General features: G+C 49.6%; 1 protein-coding gene across 1 annotated transcript; it reads left to right on the top strand.

Moving 5' to 3' along the window:
* Positions 1 to 9,307: 9,307 nt before the first annotated feature.
* LOC119454572 (uncharacterized protein K02A2.6-like) lies at positions 9,308 to 9,808 on the top strand. The gene has a single exon (XM_037716470.1). It carries the CDS (start codon positions 9,308 to 9,310, stop codon positions 9,806 to 9,808), a length of 501 nt encoding a protein of 166 aa, XP_037572398.1.
* Positions 9,809 to 25,022: the final 15,214 nt, after the last annotated feature.

The following is a 25,022-nucleotide window of genomic DNA, read 5'->3' as shown; positions in this document are numbered from 1 at the left end:
GCAGCAGCACCAGCAACGCGCAGAACTGTTGTCAACGCCGTCGGCGTTTTGACCGCGTTAGCACCGAACGCGCGCGGCGTTGGTGACTGTTACCGGTGCCTCTGGGGGCGGCTCGGAGCTTTTCGACGAGACCGGGACACTCGTCGAGCAGCGTCGGAAGTCTTTACCACAGTAAGGTTTTATTGCGATAGCAATTATATGGACACTCCAAAGCAGATTTCTGCCGTCGGCGTCGCCGTCGTCGTCGCCGTCGCCATCGCCGTGAGGCTCCGTATGACGTCAATGGAGATGAAATCGTCGCCGCGCGCCGAACAATGTATGTGCGAGTGAAAGGGCGCGAGGGACGCGCGCTTTCACGGGGAGTGAACGCACGGCGGAGAACAAACAACGTTCTGCGCCGTGCTCGCTTAAGGGCTGCAGAAGTAGGCGTCTCTTTCCTCCTTTACAATCACCATATACGTAGAGCAAACGCGTCTTCTTCCGACGAGCAAAAGGCCTTGAGGGAGAGGGGGAGGGAAGGGAGGCGACGTTTAGCTGTGGCACCAAGTGCCTATTTATATCAGAGGCTCCGGCAACCGTCACCAACGCCGCACGCATCCTGTGCGAACGCGGGCAAAACGCCCACGGCGTCGACAGCAGTTCTGCGTGTTACCGGTGCTGCTGCATGTCCAAGAACATTCTCGATATGCTAGTTGCTCGGCTCCCCCCCTTGGAAGCTCTGCCACAATCCCCGCCCTCTCAAGCGCTTTCGCAACCTTAACCCCCTCCTGCACCCTTGCCGCATCCTCCCCCTCTTGGCTTTGCATATGGCAATGGAACTGCCGTGGAATAAAAAAAAGAGAGACAATCTCTCACTTTACATAAAGCAGTCTACACCCGCCCCTGACGTCATCTCCGTACAGGAGCCTTTAAAAGCATGCAAACTCCTCGGCTATCAGGCTGTACACTCCCATCCTACTTCCCCGTGGGCCACCACATATATCCAGAGGAATATCTCTTTTATAGCTCACGACCTCTCCGACCTTTACTCCGATTGCATTCTCCTCGAGCTCCTCCCGCGTCGTACAGGACAAGCCACATATTTTATTTTAAATATCTATTCTCATCCTAGAGATGACCTCACTGCCGTATTCCAAGCAATTGATAGGGCCATCGAAATAGCAAGTTCCGCTCCTATATTGGTAACGGGTGATTTTAATGCACCGCACGCAGACTGGGGATACAGGAGAAACACTCGCAAGGGCACCAGCCTCTTTCAATACATTCAGCGAAATAGGTGCACCCTAGTCACTGATTGCACGTTAGCCACACGCATTGGCAACAGTGTGAGCAGAAATACCACCCCAGACCTTACGTTTACTAAAAACGTTCGACAAGCTAACTGGACGCACACAGGAGTCAACCTCGGCAGCGATCATTATATTCTAACAATTACGTTACCGTGTGCCAGTTTACGCCCAAAGTTCCACCTCAAACCTATTGTCGACTGGGACAAGTTCCGCGAAATCCGACTAAAAAAATCGGCAGCAGAAATTCAGAATTACGAAGAATGGGCTTCTAAGCTCCAACGGGACGTAGCTCTTAGCGAAAAAGTGGCCCCGGTAGAACATATCCGCGATCCAGTAGACAGTAGGCTACTCCACCTATGGGAGGCCTATCAGAATATGGAGAAACGATGGCTCAGGCAAAAACATAATCGCAAATGAAAACGGAAAATGGCGCAAACGCTACAGCTCGTCACGGAACACGCGGCCACGGAGAAAGAAGTATTCTTTCTCCGTGCACGCGGCCGAGCTTTCGTCGCAGCAATGGACTCAGATATGCAACCGACTTGACGGCACTCTATGTAGGAAGAACTCGTGGTCCCTCCTTCGCCATATGTTAGACCCGTGCTCCTCGCGCTCGGAAAATAATAAGCAAATCACCAAACTCCTGTTCGAGGTAGCGAAACAAGGGCTAGACCTTGAAGCTGTTCTTAAAGCCACATACTTCCCCGATCTAAAGCAGGAATCAACACCGACCTATACAGGAGCCCCCAATTCAGACTTGGACGCCCCCATCACAGAGGCGGAGGTATGGGCCGCACTAAGCAAACTTCGCACCACATCCGCACCAGGACTAGATGGAATCACTAACAAAGCACTCCTAAATTTAGACAACAAATCATTGGCCGCTCTCACCAGTTACATGAATCAGCAATGGGAGCAGGGCACGCTACCCCAGGAATGGAAATCAGCTAAGGTGACTTTTATCACGAAAAATAACAAGCCCTTAGACCTTAAGAATATGCGACCAATCTCTCTTACCTCATGCACCGGAAAACTGATGGAGCATGTGATCCTAAGTCGCCTTAACCGCTACATGGAGAAAGAACAACTCTTTCCAGCCACCATGCTTGGCTTCCGAGCGGGACTCTCAACTCAAGATGTCATGTTACAGCTTAAGGAGGACGTGCTCAATCCCGTTTTCCCACACATTACCAGAGCCATCCTTGCATTGGACCTGACCAAGGCATTTGATAATGTTGCTCACTTCGCCATTTTACAATCTCTGAGTGACCTTAACGTGGGCTCTCGCACGCACCGGTATGTTGCTGCCTTTCTCAGTAACAGGTCTGTCTGCCTACAATTAGGCACATTCAAAACCAACTCTTTCACGCTCGGAAGCAAAGGCACGCCCCAGGGAGCAGTTCTTTCCCCGTTTCTTTTCAACATTACTCTTATCCCGTTAGCGCGAGAACTTGCCAAAATTCCTTCTGTCAATCACTCCTTGTACGCGGATGACATCACCAGCTGGGTCAATTCTGGCAACCATGGCGAAATCGAATCAAAACTACAGTTGGCCGTTGACACTGTTGTTAAGCACGCCAATTGCATCGGTCTAAGCTGCTCGGCAGCTAAATCAGAACTCCTAGTGATGAACCTAAAAAAAACAGGATATCTCTAACATTCAAGTCACGCTACATGACACTCCCATCCGGAGGGTTAATAAAATCAAAATCTTGGGTCTCAATATTTCAGACAATGACTCCAACGCTGAAACAATAAAATTAATCCGCACTGCGATTCTCAATACAGCTTCACTAATTAAGCGCATCTCCAATCGTCATCGCGGCATGCGAGAAGCAGACACACGTCGCCTCGTTCAGGCCTTTTGCCTTTGCAGAATCACCTACTCCATCCCTTACCTCTACCTCACACCCACAGAGACCGAGCAACTCAACAGACTCATCCGCACTGCCTATAAAACTGCTCTTCATCTCCCTAAATCAACGCCCACAGAGAAACTCCTTCAACTGGGGGTGCACAACACCCTGGGAGAGCTCGTAGAAGCGCACCTCATAGGTCAATATCAAAGGTTGTCACATACACAAACTGGTCAAATACTTCTGCACCGACTCGGAATCAACCTACCCGGTCATACCACAGCCACGCGCTCTCCTCCCACTGCTGTTAGCAATAACCTCTGCATTATGCCACTTCCCAAAAACACCCACCCGGAACATAATCGAGCAAGACGGGAAGCTAGAGCCATGGCTCTGCAGAAGAGCTACCCTCCTCATTCACAGGCATTCTATGTAGACGCGGCTGAATATTCAGACCGGCCAGCTTTCGCATTAGCCGTTGTAGACGGCTTCCAAAACCCCATTGTCTGTGAGTCGATTCCAAATTTGACAGAATCCCTAGAAGCGGAAGAGGCAGCAATTGACTTAGCAATTGCTCACTCCTCCGCTACGTATATTTTCTCAGATTCAAAAACCGCAATCAGTAATTATGCCAATCGCAAAATCCACTCCCCGGCTGCTAAAATACTCGAATCAAATCCCCCTCCTAATTGCCTTATCACCCTCCTTTGGGTCCCTGCACACAGCGAACACCCAGGCAACATGGCCGCTCACACCCAGGCCCGAGCACTCGTCAACCGGGCTGAGAGCGACCCGCCTTCGTCTCGCAGTGCAAGAGATCGACTCCTCAGCTACCATGACCTCACCCTGTTCTACAGAAATTCCCGCCTAATCTACCCCCCGCCGCATAAATCTCTTCCCAGAAGTGACCAGGCTTTGTGGCGAAGACTTCAAACAGCCACAGTTACGACCCCTTTCGTTCTGTCGATTATTACACACGGGGAAACCTCTCCTCACTGCCACTTGTGTCCTAGCACCAGAGCTGACTTTGCCCACATCTTTCTAAATTGCCCGAACAAGCCCAAGCCCCCGTGGCGAGGGTCAGAACACCAGGAGCGATGGGAGGCTGCTCTGCGCAGCTCGCAACCGGACTTACAGCTTCGGACAGTGGGCTGGGCCAGAGGGGTCGCCGAAGCACAAATGTGCCCGGCCATCTAGAGCGGCCTGAGGGCCTATCGTCGTCCTGCTTCCCTTTCTCCCCCCCTCACATGATTCTGTCGTGAATCAATAAAGTTTACCCACCCACCACCCAAGTTTATACAGCTGATAAAGCTACTATCATTACTCCGTATAGCTCTCTACAAATTTGCTATCGCAAATGATGCTTCGCCTTTCAGGTGCAACTGCAACAACTTTTTTTTCTTCTTCCTTTTTCCCACCGCCGGGTTCTTCTTTCTTGCTGTTTTAGTTTGTCCTCGTAGTCGTTGTCGGCTTTCCTTAAGCCGCTGCACTGTTATCGAGTTTCGGTATTCAGGGACTCGAAATCGTGGATGTCAATAATTATAACTGAATTTAATTGCAGAAGACAGAGGTTACACTGCGAGTGTATAATAAACAAGGAAAGCGATTACACAAATGAGTGTGGCGGGGCAGTCCGTCGCCCCGATCGGGCATTTGGGAGATCGGTCCGTTGTCTCTAAAGTCTCAGACCACACTGCCTGCTCAGCCGCGCACATTCTCACCCCCAGACCCAGGACCCCGTGTCCGGGCTCCATAACTCACACCGGCGGTGGGCGCCACTCGAACCTACCGAACTGCCCACGCCGTCTCGCTCCCGACCCAAACACTGTCGAAAAACTCCCTTCTCCAGATGCCTCTAGCGGCGCGCCGTGCGATTTATGGCACTCGCAAGACCCAGTGCGCGAGAACCCCGGCCGCTCCCTTTTTCGCCGAACCGCGTCCGGCCACCGCCGCTTTGCAGGCGCTCTCGGGAAGCGACTCGGGTACGAGCAAGCACCACAACATTGCACGGCAACAAATCCACAAATACAGAGAAAGCCCCAGAGAAGACGAGCGACCACGTATTCCAACTAAACAAAAAGACTGTATACATGAGTCCACTAAGACGCACATTCACAACGACCTTACAACCACCTTCTCGCCTCACAACGTTTTTATATAATTATGCATTTGGTGCCACAGCTAAACGTCGCCTCCCCTCTCGTCCCCCCACTGCCTTTCGCGCGACGGAAGAAGTCGTGTTTGCTCTCTATATATAGTGATTTTAAAGGAAGAAAGAGACACTTAATTCTGCAGCACTTCAGGGAGCACGGCGCAGAACGTGCGTTTGCTCTCCGCCGTGCGTTCGCTCCCCGTGAAAGCCATGGGTGAAAGCGCGCGTCCCTCGCACCCTTTCACTAGCACATACAGCATACGGCGCGCGGCGACGATTTCATCGCCGTTGACGTCATACGGACTCTTACGGCGACGACTACGGCAGAAATCCGCTCTGAGTGTCCATATAATAGCTATCGCAATAAAACAGAGAAGTGAAGGGCCGGGAGACAGCAGGCGTCCGGGGCGAAGGCGCCGCCGAGGTGAAAAAAATAAAAAAAAGAATCACAAGAGGGGGAGGGAGGGGGGTATGCCGCCGCCGTGGTTACGCGTAGAATCGAGACAAACTTCGGAACAACTCAGTCTATAAGAACAGAATTGTAGTATAGGTGCGTTGCTTATAAATGTGCCGTGCTTGTAAGCAGCCAAGCCATTTTAAAAATACTGCTTTATTGTTAAATTCGAGGCTTTGACTTAATAATGTTTGAACGTACGCTGGTTGGTTCTTCGGCATATTTTGACAAAAAAAAAAGAAACAGCGCGTAGACGGAAAAGCGCTCGATTTTCCGAAAAACACGTAAGTCCATTCCCATTCCATTCCGGGCAAAAGACGCTTAATTCCATTTCCATTCCATTCCTCCAAGCGTTGTTGCCATTTCATTCCAATTCCATTCCGGGGTCGCGAAAATGTGGAATGATTCCGGAGTCATTCCAATTCCAGAGTGGTAACTCCGCAACACTGGTCAGCATATATTGCCGCGACGCTATCTGTGCCCAACCACGCTGACAACGAAGACGACGACCTCGAGCGTGCAAGCGAGGTGCTACAGAAGAAGTTTGAACTGAGCGCATTGTCCTAATTGTCTCAAATACCGCTCTTCGCTCTTGTCTCCAGTGAGCCGTAACACTGGTGGAGGTGCGGGGTATCGCATCCTCGCCATTGGGACGACTCCTGCGAGTAGCCCTGCATCCAGCCCTTCAAAACATCATCCACGCGTCGAGACACCTGTGCACCGCGCAAGCCGCCGCCTGCAAGGTCTGTGCCCGGAATTTGGTCTCTTGCAAGGAAGTTTGTCAGCGATCGAGGGCTACCCCTCGATCAGAAGAAAATAGTGACTGCACCAGAAAATGTATTTCATGCTTATCGCTGCTTCCATTCACACTCAGAAAACCGTTCAATCATCGTTGCGCAAATTCAATGTGGCTGCGATATAAATTAAGAAATGAAACGGCGCAAGCTTGCGATATGCAATGCACTAGAGCAAAGTGGCTGTTCATGGCTAGAACTTCAGATGAGAATGCACATCAGCTATGTAAAAACTCTTTCAAATGGGAATTTATTAGGCGGGACGAAGGGGGGGGCAGGCGTCTATCTTGAATTAGAGCATCACTACCACAGTTTACTGATGAAAACCTGAGCAAATGCCTTTTTTATTCCAATTCCACTTAACATAGACCGCGTATATTATTCATTGGGCTTTCGTCCATTGAGGACTGAGTGACTCTTGCAGGATCTCAAAAAGAAGAGGTAACTTTCTTTTTTCTTAAATTGCATATGACAATGTGCCAATGTAAGCGTGTTTGACAATGCATGCTACAGCCTGTCCACAAATACACTTACACCCACCACACAGTAATCCCATAGACATTTTTTTTTGCATAGACACAATACGAAAAGACTTCTGCATGAAGCAGCTCGATAATTTTAATAGGTGAGAACCGCCCCAGAAGCTTGCGGTTTCATACACTCCCACAATGGAAAAATGTATAAAAACATGCAAGCGTGTAATATACACCGCACGCGCATTGTAAAAAAAATTCAGTAGCCAGGATGGAACAAATTTGAAAATAAGGCACACATCTGCACAGAAAACAGCAGTATTTTACAGGGTGCACAATTATTTCAAAATATGCAAATGTCACGTAGCTGGACAGAACCATAGTAATGTTGTTGCCGTCCCTTGGAGATACTCGGTTATTTTTTACATTTCGCCTAATTAGATAATTAGTCGTATTTATTGATCAACTTCTCAATTATTATAATTAGATTAAAAAGTGTCAATGAGAAAATTGTAGAGCAACATCAAAGACTCCCGATACAGCTTTGTATTGCTCAATACGCGCTACGTAAAAGTGTTTTTCCGAGCATGAAAGAAGCTCACGAATACACGCAAAGTGCCTCGAGGGGCCAGTCGCGCGACAATATTGCTGTATTCGCGGGTTTCGTTCACGCTCGGAAAACACTTTCATGTATCACGTATTGAGCACCAGAAAGTTATATTGGGAGTTTTTCACGCTGCTGTACAATTCTCTTGTTCATACTTTTTATCCAATTATAGCATTAAACGACTTGATAAATCAATTTTGAAAATAATTATGCAATTAAGCGGAATAAAAAAATAATCTGAGTATCTCCAAGCGACGGCAAACAACATTACCTTGGTTCTGTCCAGCTACGTGACATTTACATATTTTCCAATCTTGGTGCATGATAGTAAACCACCCAGTATATATCTTGTACATGGAGCAAAATTTGCACAAACTACTGCGGCACACAGGAGGTTCTCTCTTCCGCAGCGGATTTCGAGGTTTATTTGACCGTGTGAGGTTCTTTGGACAGTTTGGAAATAAGGTGGGAATCCTTCTATCGAGCGCTCCGAGTAATATTGCCACATGTCTAGCGCGGCGATGACGATGGCATAAGACACATCGGCACTTATGAAAAACATAGCAAGAAGAAGAAGAATCAGTGACTAGCGCGCGCTATTTTAAAACCGTCCGTTCTTGTTACTGCCTTTGCCGACAAGTGCGTTTCGTTTGTCCCTCGAGCTTTCGACGTCGTGACAATATGCCATCGATATCGTATCCTCTGAAAAATGGCTGGTGCAGACATGGTCGGTAGGCGTTAGAGTTCGGTCTGCCCTCAGATTTGCACGGCGCCACTGCTCTAGACGACCGCTGTCGGACGGCGCTTTGAATAAAGGCACACGCTCCGCACAAGTCAGGTATCCAGAATTGCAGTTCGGAACGAAGCACTTTCTTGCCATTTCAAACGCCCCTCAGAAGGCCGCTGCCACTTTCGTCGAGGGCCCGTGGCGACAATATCCAAGCACAAGCTCATGAAACGAACGCGAACAAAAATCGTGCCTTCAAAACAGCGCAACCCCACATGCAAGCAGGAAGACGAAGCAGCGGCAGCACGCGCCTTGCCGCCGAGGCTGGGACCGCATACCGCAGCGCCCTCTACGACGGCGCCGAACCAGCTGCAACCAAGCCGAACATAATCTGGACGCGAGCGAGCGGCGCTTTTGCGCGCGTTGGGGGGAGAGTGTCAGCACCTCTCCTTATTCTTACACCGTGGTCATGTACCATCAACCGCTGCTCAGCATATTAGGTCCAGGAAAGCCAACGGCTCAAGTCCTTTCACCACGGATGGCCAGATGATGTATCAACTTATCAGCATACGACTACAACATCGTCTACCAGCATGGCAAGAACCATCAAAATGCAGATGCGTTGAGCCGATTACCATTACCAGAACGTCTCGATGAACCCTGGCCACCAGGCGACGTACTGTTGTTTGAAGCTCTGTTGAGACCTCCGTTTACTGCTACAGAGATAGCACGTCTGATAAAACAAGGCAGCATCCTGCAGAGGTTGTACAAGGCAGTGCAAGATGGCACAGTGGTAAAACTCACTGGATAGGAGTTCGCACCTTACTGACGAAGAGCGACCGCACTAGCATTTCATCGTGAGTGCATCACATTTGGATCACGGGTGATCATACCAAACTCAGCACGATCACACGTCCTGGCACTTCTACATGCTGGTCACCGAGGAATGGTAGCCATGAAAAAGGGCGCAAGGAGCTACGTATGGTGGCCTGGAATCGACAAGGTGATCGAAGAAACGGAGCGACAGTGCCGTGAATGCCGTTCAACGCAGAAGAGCCCACCCAAAGCTCCTATTCCCACCTGGGACTGTCCCCAGACACCATGGCACACAGTGCACGTTGACTTCACGGGGCCACTACTCGGGCGCACCTACTTGGTTGTTGTGGACGCACACACAAAGTGGGTGGAAGTTCGGCATGTGACGCAAGCAACATCCGCGGTTGTCATCGATGTGCTCCGAAGCCTCTTTGCAACGTTTGGCATTCCCCGAAAGGTCGTCTCCGACAACGGAAAAGCCTTTATTTCCACCAAGATAAAGCAGTTCTACACGGCAAATGGCATTCAGGCTATAACATCACCAGCGTACCACCATGCAACAAAGGGCCAGGCAGAACGCAATGTGGCTGAGCTGAAGAGAGCACTCCTGAGGGATACAGACAAGTCCATACAGTGCTGACTTGCAAGATTCCTGTATCGACAACACACAACTATACACACTGCCATAGGGATGACACCTGCGAAAGCCATGTTCGGGCGAGAACTTCTATGCTCCCTTGATCTGCTCAAGCGGGAGATGGAGATACAAATCCCTGAAAGCCAGGAGACATTACCGAAATCACGTCGTTTCGCTGTAGGGGAGAGAGTACTCATCCGTCAATTTTTGAAAAAGCCGGATTGGATTGAGGGTGTAATACTGTGCCGCGTTGGCTGGTAAAAAGCAACCAAGGAAAGGTTCGGCGTCACCTCAACCACATGAAGAAGACGAGCCGGACCGGACAAGCAACCCAATCACCGGTAGATTGGAGCATAGCAGACGATCTCTCAGGCACCACGTCAGAAGAGACACCGGAGAGTTCTACGGTTCAACGGCCTGACTCGCTCGACAGGCAAGACAATACTTCCTTGCAACCGTCGACCTCGACGTCACATGCAGGAACCACCCGGATACTGCGACCACCTGAACTTAGGCGTCCTCCAGACCGCTATGGAGACTTCGTCTAAGAGAGGAAGGACTGACATGTCGCGCTAGAAGAAGACGACAGCGAAATGCGCGCGCGAATGCATGGGACTTGATGGCACGAGCGCGAGCTTGTCATCGAATTCTGGCTATTTGTTGACTCCAACGCCTAAGCTATGCCACTTAAGATGTTCATGTTTCCTTCTTTGTAATAAATCGTCGGCAGCCACAACCTGCTGCACAGACGTGACAATAGACCAATGAAACTGCGCAATTCTTTGACAGATGTTGGCTTAGGGAATTCGGCGACGGCCCGAAGTTTGGCTGGATCTGGGAGTATCCCATCCTTGGATACAACGTAACCAAGGATTGTCAGCTGCTGAGCAGCAAATCAGCACTTCTTTAGGTTTATTTGTAGGCCAGCGTTTGCTAAGCACGTCAAAACACATCGTAGGCATTGAAGGTGTGTTGTGAAGTCCAGCGCAAAAACAACGTCATCAAGATAGCACAAGCATCTGCGCCACTTCAAGCCGCGCAGAACTGTGTCCATCATGCGCTCGAAAGTTGCGGGCGCATTACACAGTCCAAAAGGCATTACGTTAAATTCGTATAAGCCATCGGGTGTTACAAAAGCTGTCTTTGGCCGATTGGCGTCTGCCATGGGTACTTGCCAGTACCCTGAGCGCAGATCTAAAGACGAAAATAATTCTGCGCCCTGTAAACTGTCAATGGCATCATCTATGCGCTGGAGAGGGTAGACGTCTTTGTGTGTGATCTTGTTGAGGCGCCGGTAGTCGTCACAGAACCGCACAGAACCATCTTTCTTCGTAACGAGGACGACAGGGGATGCCCATGGACTGTTGGAAGGTTGCATCACCTCGCGGCGAAGCATGTCGTTGACCTGTTCATTGATTACACGACGGTCTGCAGGAGATACACGATACGGCCGTTGCCGCAATGGCGGTTGCAAGCCAGTGTCGATGCGGTGCGTAACAGTGGATGTCCGGCCTAGGGAAGTTTGCCCAACATTGAAAGAAGAACGAAATTCTTCTAAGAGGCACAAAAGTTGAGATCGCTGGACCGGCGCAAGGCCATCGGCGATAGAAGAACCGAACACATCACTAGAAGGTCCCTCACAGGTAGAGAGAGCAGTGAGCGCACTGGAACTAGCACAGCAATGGTCATCGGGGAGGTCTATAACTTGCACGTCTTCGATCGCTTGTACATGGCCGAGACATTGCCCTCGGAGCAGCATCACAGAGTATTGAAGCGGCTTGCAAACGGATTCCGACATCGTCGCGTTGGCTCTTTTGCACAAGTCCAGAACATCTTCAGTGCAGCTGGTAAATGATTCACCCGGCTGCTGTGCACGTTCGCGCAAACGCCATTCTGCTCGCAGCTTGCGCACCGCAGGGCGACCAAACACCGCCACCAAAGAAGTCTTCAACAAGGACCACGTCGGAAAATCGGTCTCATGGCATCTGTACCAGAGACTGGCTACACCTGCGAGAGAGACGATCACATTGCTGAGCTTTGCGGGGTCGTCTGATTTGTTGAGCGCTTACCCTCTCATACTTTGTCAGCCAGTCCTCCACATCGGTTTCGTCCGCGCCGTTGAAAATGGCAGGGTTCCTGTGGGTGAGGCACACCAGAGCACATGACAGACTGAAGAGGCGCTTGCTGGGATGGGGTAGGTGGCCCTTGCTGGGATGCGTCTTCGGGCATGGTTGAGCGTAGGGTACGGGATCGAAGCTCCAGGATTTACGCTGTAAGCAGAAGCACTCTCCACCACTTGTAAAGGCGTTTATTAGACACCAACCGTTTGGGCCGTCCATTGTTTGAAGGTCCGAGCTCTCAGCATGAGCGGCATTTCTCGAGGAAAGCGCAGGAGGGATTGACCCACTAGAAAGGGCTGGAGAGCGGGACGTGCTATGGCGTTAATATTCTTCGCTACAATATATGTATATAGATGAGTACAAGGGGAACAGAAAGGCCTCATATTTTAATTTCATTTATTTACTCTAAAAAGGGGCATTACATAGGGGTATAAAAACAATAAATTTTTTAAAACAAGAAACTTGCAAAATAGGGTTATATAGTAGCAAGAAAAACAAAACACAAATAAAGAATGCAGTTTTTCAATATTAAGGAGACATAAAGCATCTAGTAGTAGCATGAAGTAATGATTATGTAATGCAATAATACAAGCTCGAGCTACAACACTATTACTGAAATGCAACAAATACATGATGAACTTGAAAGGTAGTAGGGCGTGCACACAGGATAACTAAGTAAAAAAAAAGAAATCAGACAAATGGCTGTTAGAAAAGGTTAGCTGCTATGGCAGGTTTGTTCATTAAGGTAGGTAATTCATTAATGTTGGCAGTGTATTGCGAGAGGGCGTTCCACTCATTTATTGACAAGACTGAAGGTGAGTGTAGGTATTTAGGTATTGTAGGTATGACTTCTATGTATATTTAGAAGTCGCAAACACATCAGACTGTGATAACAGCCAACAGACCTCGATAACAGGAAAAGCACAGGGGAATTACTTGTTTATTTAGTTATAGTGTAAAAAATTTATATATGTGAAAAGAAGAACTGGCCACGGCTATTATATGAACCAACTTCTTCGCATTGCGCACTTGAGGCTCTTACCATGTGACCTGCCCTGGCGCTGTTTCCTCATCCACTTTCTTTAATATTCTCATGTAGTAGTGACGCTGAAGTAAACAGTCGTGAAACTGTGTATGACGAAACTTATTCTTTATTGGGCGAACCTGTGCCCACATAAGCAAGCTACACTCAAAGCACAACGAAAGCGGCGAACACAGTCGGCGATTATCAAAAATTTGATCAGTGGACAAACGTGTCGGCTTTTATACGTGAGTCATCGAAGGTTCCAGATTAATCCCTGGTGCCGGTGTGTCTTCCAAAAAGTTCTAGACAATTCGCGTCGCTCACACAATCAGATTACATGAGCGTGGGTGACCACAGACGACGGATAGAAGCATCGATAACGTTCGAGAAGCTTCCAATGCAGGCGTGTCCTGCTCGGAGCGATAACGTTTAACATTTGTTAGCTGGTGGAAAGCAGCCACCGGTGAAAGATAAACATGTATACGTGTCAATATTTATGCATGTGTACTAGAGTTAACACTGGCAGTGTTAGGAAGTGCCACCACTTGCGACCTTGATGGCAGATGTATAAAATCCCTTCTTCCGCAAGGCATTGCGTGGTATGTGAACTTGAAGAGGGCAGCTGGCCAGTAAACAATCATATGCTACCTGAAGCCATCAAAGCTGCTAGAAACAAGACCCTCGCTACGTAATGAATAAGAAGAAGGGGGAACTGAGCAGCCGGGTTTTTGTAAGTCACATATACAGTTAAGCCTTGATATTGTTATGGGCCGCCTCCTTGCATCAAAGAAGAAGACGACGATCGCAAGGGGACGCTGCGTGTGTTCAGCCATCTTTGCCATCTCTGCCAACAGTCCCTGTTTATAAATCTTGTCCCGCTTTTATCTATTTGACACGACATCACGCATTGGTGGGAGGTGCTAGGTATTCTCGCCAGACGACGGAGCTCCGAAGCGGTCGGCGCTGCAGTGCAACAACCATACCACACCAACCAGAATCTGCTTCTGCGCCGTGGACACCGATTGTAGTAGTCCAACCCCGAGACCCTGGAACGTTCAACGTGACTGATGGTATCGACGTTGAGGAATGGCTTACGCTATACGAACGGGTGAGCGATTCCAACCACTGGGACCTGACAGTCATGCTGGCCAATGTGGTGTTTTACCTTAGTGGAACGGCGAAGTTGTGGTATGACAATCACGAGGCCGACTTTGGGAGCTGGGATACATTCAAACAAAAGCTCTGTGACCTGTTCGGTAAGGCCTTCAGTCGAAAAATCGCTGCGAAGCAACAGCTGTCAACCCGCGCCCACACGTCCATGGAATCATACTTGTCGTACATACAGGATGTACTGGCGCTGTGCCGTAAAGCTGACAGTAACATGCCAGAGTCTGACAAGGTTGGCCACGTCCTGAAAGGGATAGCGGACGACACATTCAATTTGATGATGTGCAGAAATTGTGCTACCGTCGATGCCATGATCGAGGAGTGTCAGCGCTTCGAGCAGGCTAAGAGCCGCCGCATTGAACGACCATTCGCCCGGCTTCCCAACACCGCTGGAACGTCTTCGTGTGGAGAGCGTCCGCAATCTAACCTTTCGCCGCCTTCGGCCGAATTGATGAGGATTGTCCACCGCGAATTCGAGGCAATGGCTCCCGCTAGCCTCTTTACCAGCTCTAATGCCGGCGACTCGAGCGCACCAGCGGTTTCACTCGTCCAAGCCATCATGCGAAACGAACTCGCGAATCTCGGGGTTCACGCTGCTTGCGCCGTTGCCAGCCCTACACCCGCTTCCGGGGCCCCGACGTCGTTCCCTCGGTATCCACGGTTCGCTCCACGATCTCGGAACCCTGCCGATTGGCGAACTCAAGACAATCGGCCTATCTGCTTTAACTGCCGCCGTGTCAGGCACGTTGCTCGCTACTGTAACAACCGCTGGTCGTTCCCGCAGCGTACTCCATCCCTTGGCCATGCTCGCCGCCTTGATCGCAGCCCTTTTGAGCCACTGTCTGCGTCACACCCTCACAATCCTGATGCTTCCACGACATGGTCTAGCCGCTCGCTGTCACCTAGAGGTCACCAGTTGCGTTCACAACCGTACTGCCGTCCGTCCTCCCGCTCCCCGCCACCTCGCCGCGCCTCGTCGCCGAGCAACCGTGGCTCCTTCACTCCGGAAAACTAAACGATGCAGCGCTCGGAGGTAACGCTGCATCGACGACTCTGCCCCAAACATAGGTCGGCAGTGTGGGAGAACACTCACTCACACTCACTCACCATAGTTTTTTCCAGGCTCCGCGCTCACTCACGTTCACACTCACCTCCACTCACACTCACTGCACTCACTCGCACTCACTTCCACTCACACTCACTGGCGCTCACTCGCACTCGCACTCACCTCCCCTCACACTCACAGACACTCGCTCGCACTCATCTCCACTCACTCACAGGCACTCACCTGCACTCACACTCACTGGTACTCACTCGCACTCGCACTCACCTGCACTCACACTCACTGATGCTCACTCGCACTCGCACTCACCTCCCTCACACTCACAGACACTCACTCGCACTGGCACTCATGTCCACTCACACTCACCTGCACTCACACTCACTGGTACTCACTCGCACTCACTCACACTCACTGGCTCTCACTCGCACTCACCTGCACTCACAATCACTGGTACTCACTCGCACTCACCTGCACTCACACTCACTGGCACTCACTGGCACTCACTCGCACTCACCTGCACTCACACTCACTGGCACTCGCTCGCACTCACCTCCACTCACACTCACACTCACTGGCACTCACTCGCACTCAGCTCTTTGAAATGAGTGCGAGTGAGAGTGAGTGCACTCATGAGTCACTGTGCCGATCTATACCGCTCACAATTCGTGTATATTCATAACGAAGCTTCCAATTTAGCACCTGTTGCATCGGGAGTGCGCCAAGGCAGTGTTTGAACCCAGGTTTATTTTTAATATACATAAAAGATTTGCCTTCCCGATTACATGGTAACATCCGTCTATTCGCTGACTATTGTATTTCGTACCGCGAAATTAATCACATTGATAATCACCCTATACAAAATTCTGCCTTTTCTTGGTGTCAGGAGTGGCAGATGACTCTAAATGCCGAAAAATCTGTAACGCTAACAGTAAGAAAGAAACAGATATCTGGTTTACTTACATGATTAATGACACACCTCTCACTTGTGCATTTCAGCGTAAATATTTAGGTGTCACTTTAACATACGCTCTCCGATGGGAAAGCCATGTTAATAAAATAACCTCAAGTGGAAATCAATGTACATGCTGAGCACTAAACCGACTCTTCTTTCTGAGAAGACACCTTCGTCTTGCGCCTCCAGATAAAATTTGCTGGCCTACAAGATGCTTGTTCGAACAGTGCTGGAGCACGCCAATATTGTTTGGTTTCCGTACACAAAATAACTCATTGCAAGAATGGAAGGGGTGCAGAGAAAGGCAATAAGCTTATGTTTTAATAAATACCAATTAACGGATTCATTGACTAAATTATTAAAGAGAGCTGGTTTATTAACACTCCAAAGTAGTGCAAAACTAGCACGACTAAAGTTTTCGTTTCAATTTATTCATGGTGACATAAACATTGACGTCAGCCCCAAACTCTCTCTGTCCATCTCTCTGTCATTGACATTAGACGTGTGCATGCTTGCCGCCCATGCTCGCTAAGCTCCCCTTCGGTCGGATTGAGCAAAGAGAGCGGGAAATAGAGGGATAGATTGACTTCCGTATACTTAGTCAACCACTTAATGCCGAAACAAACACAAAAGGGAGAACAAAGCGGTATCTATCATTGCATCTTCGCTTTTTCTCCGTGTATGCGAGCTTGCGTGTCTGTTACTCTGTGCTAACTTGGCTAGTGCCTCTTCCGCTCTGCCTGTTTATATAAGGAGCCTGTACGTGTACGTTTAAGAGGGAAGCATGAAGAAAATGAGGAGCCATTCCACCCTCTCGCGGAAGACCAGCGAAGCTGTACCAAATCACACGGTATTAAACGTCTTAACTCAGTGGAAGTCATGGCAAAATTTGCCGGTCATGATTTGGATATGTCTGTCGTCAGCGCTCCAGCCCATACATATTCCCTGGTGTATTAAAGAAAATGTCGCAGCTTCGCCCGAAAGGGGAAGCTTCGATTGCGATAGCAAATTAGTAGAGAGCTATACGAAGCAAGGATAGTAGTTTAATGGGCTGTATAACCTTCTAAACATTCGCCTACTAACTAAATAGACAAGCACGGTGTCACGCGCGAACAGGTAAACATGAACACATCTCGCTCGATGACCGCGGAAACTCGCTGTCAGAACGCTGGAGTAAGGAGGCGCAGTTATAGCCGCGAGCGAATTGACCTTCGTGCCGCCTCTCGCTTCAAAGCGAACTAAACGTCGAAAACACGGCGCATACAAAGTTACCGGCTCTAGTTGAACATTGTTCACGTTGCAAATCGCTTTGAAGAGGAGGCGCGCGCGCGTTCCCTTTTTCCACGTCGCAGATCGCTTTCGAGATACGACACCCATGCGGCGGCCGCCGGAGCAAGTCGACCCCCCCCCCCCCCCCCCAATGCCTGACGCACGACAGAAGCAGCGTGCTTCTGTCGTGCGAGAAAGTCCTTTTCCCTCGCACGTGCGATATTGAGCAGCAAGTGTCGGCTGACCCTCGCTAGCTTGCACTCGCACACGCAGCGTACCGCCGGCACGCTGCGACGATTTTACCGTGTTTGGACTTTATACGGAACCTCACAACGACGTCCATGATCACGGCAGAAGTTCGCTTGGAGTGTCCATATAATTGCTATAGCAATATAATATATCCACTCATCTCATTATACATTCTCTCACTCATGCCTGATCCTTGGATTATTACGACCTTAATGAGTGGTTTCTATCTTGGCGTGCACGATCTGCTAGTGCGATAAGTCATCACCGCTAGTGAGCTTGTAGACACAACGTGCCTCCATTTTTCAGCAAGCAAGGTGAACCGATATCACCTCAGCCTATCGTTCAAGCACTGACCACGTTCACACTCACTTCCACGTGCAACCACTTACTCATGTTCACACTCACCTGCACTCACACTCACGTTCACATTCACCTCTACACACCCAGAAGCACTCATCCCGTTCACACTCACAGCACTTAGTCACGTTCACACTGAGCTCCACTCACACAGCACTCAGTCGCGTTCGCACTCATCTCCACTCACGCTCACTCACCACGTTCACACTCACTTCCACTCATACTCATTGGCTCTCGCCTCCACTCACACTCACTGGCACTCACCTCCACTCACTCACACTCACTGGCACTCACCTCCACTCACTCACACTCACCTCCACTCACTGGCACTCACTTCCACTCACACTAACTGGCACTCACTCTCACTCCCACTCACACTCACTGGCACTCACGCGCACTCGCACTCACTTCCACTCACACTCACTGGCACTCACTCGCACTCACTTCCACTCGCACTCGCACTCACCTCCACTCACACTCACTGACACTCACTCGCACTCGCACTCACCTCCAATCACACTCACTCGCACTCACCTCCACTCACACTCACAGGAAGTCACTCGCACTCACCTGCACTCACACTCACTGGCACTCACCTGCACTCACACTCACTGACACTCACTCACACTCACTGGCACTCACCTGCACTCACACTCACTGACACTCACTCGCACTCACTGGCACTCACCTGCACTCACACTCACTGACACTCACTCGCACTCGCACTCACCTGCACTGACACTCACTGGAACTCACCTGCACTCACACTCACTGGCACTCACTCACACTCACTGGCACTCACCTGCACTCACACTCACTGGCACTCTCTCACACTCACTGGCACTCACCTGCACTCACACTCACTGACACTCACTCTCACTCACTGGCACTCACCTGCACTGACACTCGCTCGCACTCGCACTCACCTGCACTGACACCCACTGGAACTCACTCACACTCGCACTCACCTGCACTCACACTCAGTGGCACTCACTCGCACTCGCACTTGCGCCTTTGAAATGAGTGCGAGTGAGTGTGAGTCAGTGCACTCATGAGTGAGTGCGCCGACCTATGGCCCCAAAACCCTCTAGTTACTCTGCCGACTCGACGCTGTGTTTTGGATGTTGACGTTGATGGCGTGACGATTTCTGCACTTGTCGACACCGGGGCTTCTATTTCTGTCATGAGCTCTGGTCTTCGCTGTCGCCTACAGAAGGTGGTCACACCTGCTGTTTCCCACGTTGTAAACGTGGCCGATGGAGGAACTCCCACCATCCTTAGCATGTGCACCGCCCGCATCACCATCGCCAGTCACCCAACTTCTGTTTATTTGCCGTTCTTGAGCAATGTCCGTACGACGTTATACTGGGTCTGGACTTTCTCACAAGTCATTCTGCCCTAATTGACTGTGCAACTGGCCTCCTGCAGCTCGAAATACCTCTCCTAGCCGAAGCCCAAACCACGCCTTTGGCCCGTCTCTGCTCTCGCGACTATGTGCGCATGCCCCCGCAAGCCGCCATGTATATCGCCATGGTCTCGAACCCTCCTGTCACTGATGGCAATTATGTACTATCCCTGGTAACAGACGTTCTGCTTACCAAGAACGTCGCCGTGCCTAACACCCTCGTGACTATCACCAGCAATCGCATCGCCATTCCTATTTTAAACTTCAGCACCTCTCCTTAGCTCATTCCGGCAGGCATGTCACTCGCCGCCATCACTGCTGCCGAAGACTGTGAAATTTGCGCATTGGGTCCCACCTGTCCCTCCAGTTCGTCATTCATTTGCACCACAAGCAGTTTGCCGCGCGATGTCTTTGTCGGAATGATCCCTGCTGACCTTCCTTCTGATCAAGCTACTGACCTTTGCCGCCTCCTAGAGACTTACCGCGACATTTTCGACTTCGACGATCGTTCTCTGAGCCAAACGTCTGTTGTCCAACATTGCATCGACATGGGGAACGCGAGCCCTATCTGCCGCCGTCCCTATCGCACATCCCTACCGCCGTCCCTATCACACATCGTGTCTTCCTCGCCGAACGTTGTGTGATCTAAGGCGAAGTTGACAAAATGCTCTCAAAAGGTGTTATCTAACCTTCTTCCAGTCCGTGGGCCTCCCCTGTGGTACTAGTAAAAAAGAAAGACGGCAGCTGGCACTTTTGTGTTGACTACCGACATTTGAAGAATATCACACGCAAAGACGTATACCCCCTGCCCCGAATTGATGACGCCTTAGACTGCCTCCACGGCGCCACGTCCTTTTCCTCCATCGACCTATGCTCCGGATACTGGCAGATTACCGTGGATGCCATGGACCGCGAAAAGACTGCATTCGTCACACCAGATGGACTTTACCAATTCAAGGTTATGCCTTTTGGCCCCCGCAACCTTCGAGCGAATGATGGATTCTCTCCTTCGGGGCTATAAGTGGTTTATGCTATCTCGATGACGTGATTGTCTTTTCGCCTACTTTTGAGGACCACCTAGCCCGCTTGTCGGCCATTCTCGATGTGTTTCGCCGCGCTGGCCTGCAACTTAACTCCTCCAAGTGTCGTTTCGCTCGACGTCACATCACCATTCTCGGTCACCTTGTTAGTACTAGCGTTGTCCAAACTGAGCCCGACAAGGTGCGTGCCGTCCGAGACTTTCCTGTTCCTCGCTCAGTTAGCGATGTACGGAGCTTTGTCGGCTTGTGTTCCTACTTCCGCCGCTTTGTCAGGAATTTTGCCGACATTGCCCGGCCGCTTACTGACCTACTCAAGAAGGACATCTCTTTTTCCTGGGATCGTGCACAAGCTGCCGCATTCACCACCCTGGTCAGTTTACTGACTTCACCACCCATTTTGGCGCATTATGACCCGTCGGCCCCTAAAGAAGTTCGCACCGACGCTAGTGGCCACGGCATAGGTGCAGTACTTGCCCAATGCCAGAACGACCAGGACTGTGTCATTGCCTACGCCAGCCGCCTTCTCTCATCATCGGAGCGGAATTATTCGATAACTGAGTGCGAATGCCTCGCTTTGGTCAGGGCTGTGGCAAAATTCCGCCCTTATTTGTACGGCTGAACGTTTTCCGTCGTCACGGACCACCGTGCCCTTTGCTGGCTCTCGTGGCTGAAGGATCCTACAGGAAGGCTTCGTCGCTGGGCGTTACGACTACAGGAGTACACCTTTGATGTGCTCTACAAATCTGGCCGGATGCACCCAGATGCTGACTGTTTATCACGCTACCCTGTCGACCCTCCTGACACCGCCGAATGCGATACCGGTGACTTCGTCATGGCTATTGCCGATCTGGCCAACATACGCGCTGAACAGCAAAATGACGACACGTTACGATCTATAATTGGCCGCCTCCATTCTTGTAAGCCTGACCCATCGCTTCGTCTGTTTGAGCTTCACGACGATATTCTTTACCGTCGTAGTACCACTCCCGACGGCCCGGAGCTTCTGCTTGTTCTCCCCAAGTATCTTCGTGCTACGATTCTCAAAGAACTCCACGATGCTCCGACTGCTGGCCATCTTGGCGTATCCCGCACATACGATCGCGTGCGGCGCCGGTTTTTCTGGCCTGGTTTGTACCGATCTGTTCGACGCTACGTTGCTGTGTGTGACCTTTGTCAGCGACGTAAATGGCCCTCGGGGTGGCATGCAGGCCTTCTGCATCCTATTGACATATCCCAGGAGCCATTCTACCGCATCGGTCTTGACCTCCTCGGTCCATTTCCTACGTCTGCTTCAGGGAACAAGTGGATAGCAGTTGCGACCGACTACGCTACACGTTTTGCCATCACGCGAGCTTTGCCGACTAGTTGCGCCACTGACGTCGCCGATTTCCTCCTTCATGACGTCATCCTTCGTCATGGTTCCCCTCGGCAACTGCTCACCGTCCGAGGCCGCTACTTCTTGTCGAAAGTTGTCGATGACCTCCTTCGTTCCGGTTCTGTGGAGCACAAGCTCACTACGGCGTACCACCTGCAGACCAACGGGCTCACCGATAAGGCTGAATCGTACCTTAACCGATATGCTGTCGATGTACGTGTCTGACGATCATCGGGACTGGGACAGCGCTTTGCCATACGTCACATTCGCGTACAATTCTTCCTGTCACAATACGGCCGGTTTTTCGCCATTTTGCCTCCTGTATGGACTCCACCCTGCATTGCCTTTTGACACGCTACTAACTTCTGTTGTACAACATACTACGGAGTATGCCCGCGATGCTGCCACGTGAGCCCATCTGGCACGTCACATCGCTCATGAACGACTCTCCGACTCACAATTATGCCAAAAGGACCGTTATGACCGCAGCCACCGGCACCTCTGCTTTTCTCTGGGATCTCTTGTGCTTCTTTGGACTCCTTCTCGTCACGTCGATCTCTCCAAAAAACTTTTATTGCGTTACACCAGACCTTACAAGGTTTTACGGCAACTTAGTGACGTGAACTATGAGATCACCCCACTGAACAGTTCGTCACCATCTACCCTGCCCTCTCGTGACGTCGTGCACGTATCCCGAGTGAAGCCGTACTTTTCCGTCGCCTCCTCGTGTAATTAGTCTGCGCCGAGATGGTGCTCAGCCCGCCGGGGCGGTTAGATGTTACGGGCTGCCTCCTTGCATCAAGGAAGAAGACGATGATCGCAGGGGGACGCTGCGCGTGTTCAGCCATCTTTGCCATCTCTGCTGACAGTCTCTGTTTATAAATCTTGTCCCGCTTTTATCTATTTGACACCCGTCACAATATAATGAAGTTCACGGACCATGCAAAGGGTGATGGAATGAAAATTGGTAGGCGTAACATTAAGAAACGGGAAGGGAGCCGCGTGGATCAGAGAGCAAACGGGGATAGCCAATATTCTAGCTGACATTAAGAGGAAAAAATGGAGCTGGGCAGGCCACGTAATGTGTACGGTAGATAACCAGTGGACCATTATAGTTACAGAATGGTTGCCAAGGGAAGGAAAGTGATCTCGTTACCGGGCACTCGCTCAAACCCTCTTCCTCCCCCCCCCCCCCCTTCTTGCATGGGAAGACACGGTGCATCAAGCCGACATCCTTCTGGTTTCACCCTCGCAAGCTTTTCCTGGCACCCACAGCATGCGTCGTGCAATTCAATCTTATGAGGACTTTATACGGAACATGGCGGCGAGAGGGTCTTGCTGCTACCCACTGCACTTTGGCGTTTGCTCTCTGTCACACGGTGCACGCTTTGGGAGGTGTGTTCACAAACAGCCACGTGTAATTCAGCCATTTGATGATGTGCGCACGTGACAGTTTAGATTTTAATGTGTCAACATTAGAATTCGATCGTCATGTGAACGAAAACCAGTCTGTTGGGTTGCGTTCGGCAAAAGAGTGTAGAGAAGGCCAACGCAGGCGGAAGCGGAGGAGGCGCCTGTTAGATGTGGTGCATGCGGCCCCATGCAGTGCACACATCTGTCAGCCGATGCACTTAGCTCCAGGGCAAGTCTGGATACCTGTTGCTAATGCAGCAATCGCTGCCTTCCAAGATCTGCATTTTCCCATGCATGCTTACAACTGTTTTGCGCTTATTTGATGAGCATAATGTGATGACAGGCTACGGATCATGAGAGGTGGAACGATTATAACAAACGAAAATTGGGCAAAATAAGCTGAGTTATATGCCTTTTGGAAGGAAATGAATATTATCAATATAGCATGCTGATTAGGGATGGTCGATTAATTATTTTATTCGATTAACGAATAATCATTCATCGTTTTATCCTTTAATCGATTAATTGCTTTCGATGCAGGGTTTTTCATCGATTAATCGAATAATCGAAATTTTTACCGGGCACATTCAAGAAGGCTGAAACGCAGTTATCTTTTCAATTCAATTCAATTCAAGTTTATTCCTTTTTTCTTGAGATACACAAAAAAAATGGAGGAGGCCTGAACAAAAAGTGAAACTCTGTTCACTTGACGGGGATTCAGGCCCCCTTTACAAGGCATATAGCAAAGCAGTTGATGTGGAACACAAAAAACAACACTCATTATGCGTTATTACGGTAACAAAGCATTCCGTGTCCCTTTGTTTTTATATGTATATAAAAAATCACTTAGTGTGCGTACACACAAAAGAAAAAACACGAAACACCATATGTTACATTTCTGAAACAAGAGAAACATTAAATATTCTTCATTACACTGGTTTCATTACATTAGTACAGAATTTCATTACACTATAGAAACATAAAATTGAAAGAGAAGAAACGTATATTTTTCACAAATGTGCACTACTCAACGGATACAAAAAATTTCTCAGTGTTTTCTTACTGGTAGATTCAATGAATATTTCATGTTCAATCAATTACTTCAAGTTCAGCTAATGTACGTAATGTTCCATCAGAAAATTTAAGGCATTGTTTGTATCTGAGGGCTAAATTGTATGCGTAGAAGTTGTGAGCAGGAACCACGCAAAACCGTGTAAATAGCGGTCCTGTGTGTGCTCTGTAGTGTTCTCCAGCTATATGATGGATAGCTTTCTTTTGCAGTACGTGTAATCTGTTTATATTTGTTAGTGACGTGGTGCCCCAAACAAGAAAAGAGTAGCTCATTTGAGAGGAAAATAATGCATGGTACAGCTGTAGTTTGACACTACTCGGAAGTAAAAATTGTGAGTTTGCGAAGACACCTAGTGTTTTGGCAATGCGGGCAACGAGATGGTTGATATGTGTATCCCACGACAAATGTTTATGAAAGTGAACTCCAAGATTTTTGACAGTGTCAACAATCTCTATGACGGAATTATCCAGAACTAGGGGGTCTGTTAGTGAGATATTTATTTGGGGTAGTGAAAATACGATAGCTTTTGTTTTGTTAACATTTATTTGTAAAGAATTCAAATTGCACCACGTGCTAAGACTCTTGAGAACATCGTTTATGTCACTAGTTGTATTATGTAAATTCTGTGAACGAAATAATAGTGTCGTATCATCTGCATATAAGACATATTTAGGTGTTTTATTAATATTTGTGATGTCATTTATATAGAGA

The sequence above is a fragment of the Dermacentor silvarum genome, chromosome 5, assembly GCF_013339745.2.
Source record: "Dermacentor silvarum isolate Dsil-2018 chromosome 5, BIME_Dsil_1.4, whole genome shotgun sequence".
NCBI classification, from domain to species: Eukaryota; Metazoa; Arthropoda; class Arachnida; order Ixodida; family Ixodidae; genus Dermacentor; species Dermacentor silvarum.
The sequence above is the reverse complement of the archived record's forward strand: the minus strand, read 5'-3'. Positions and strand labels throughout refer to the sequence as shown.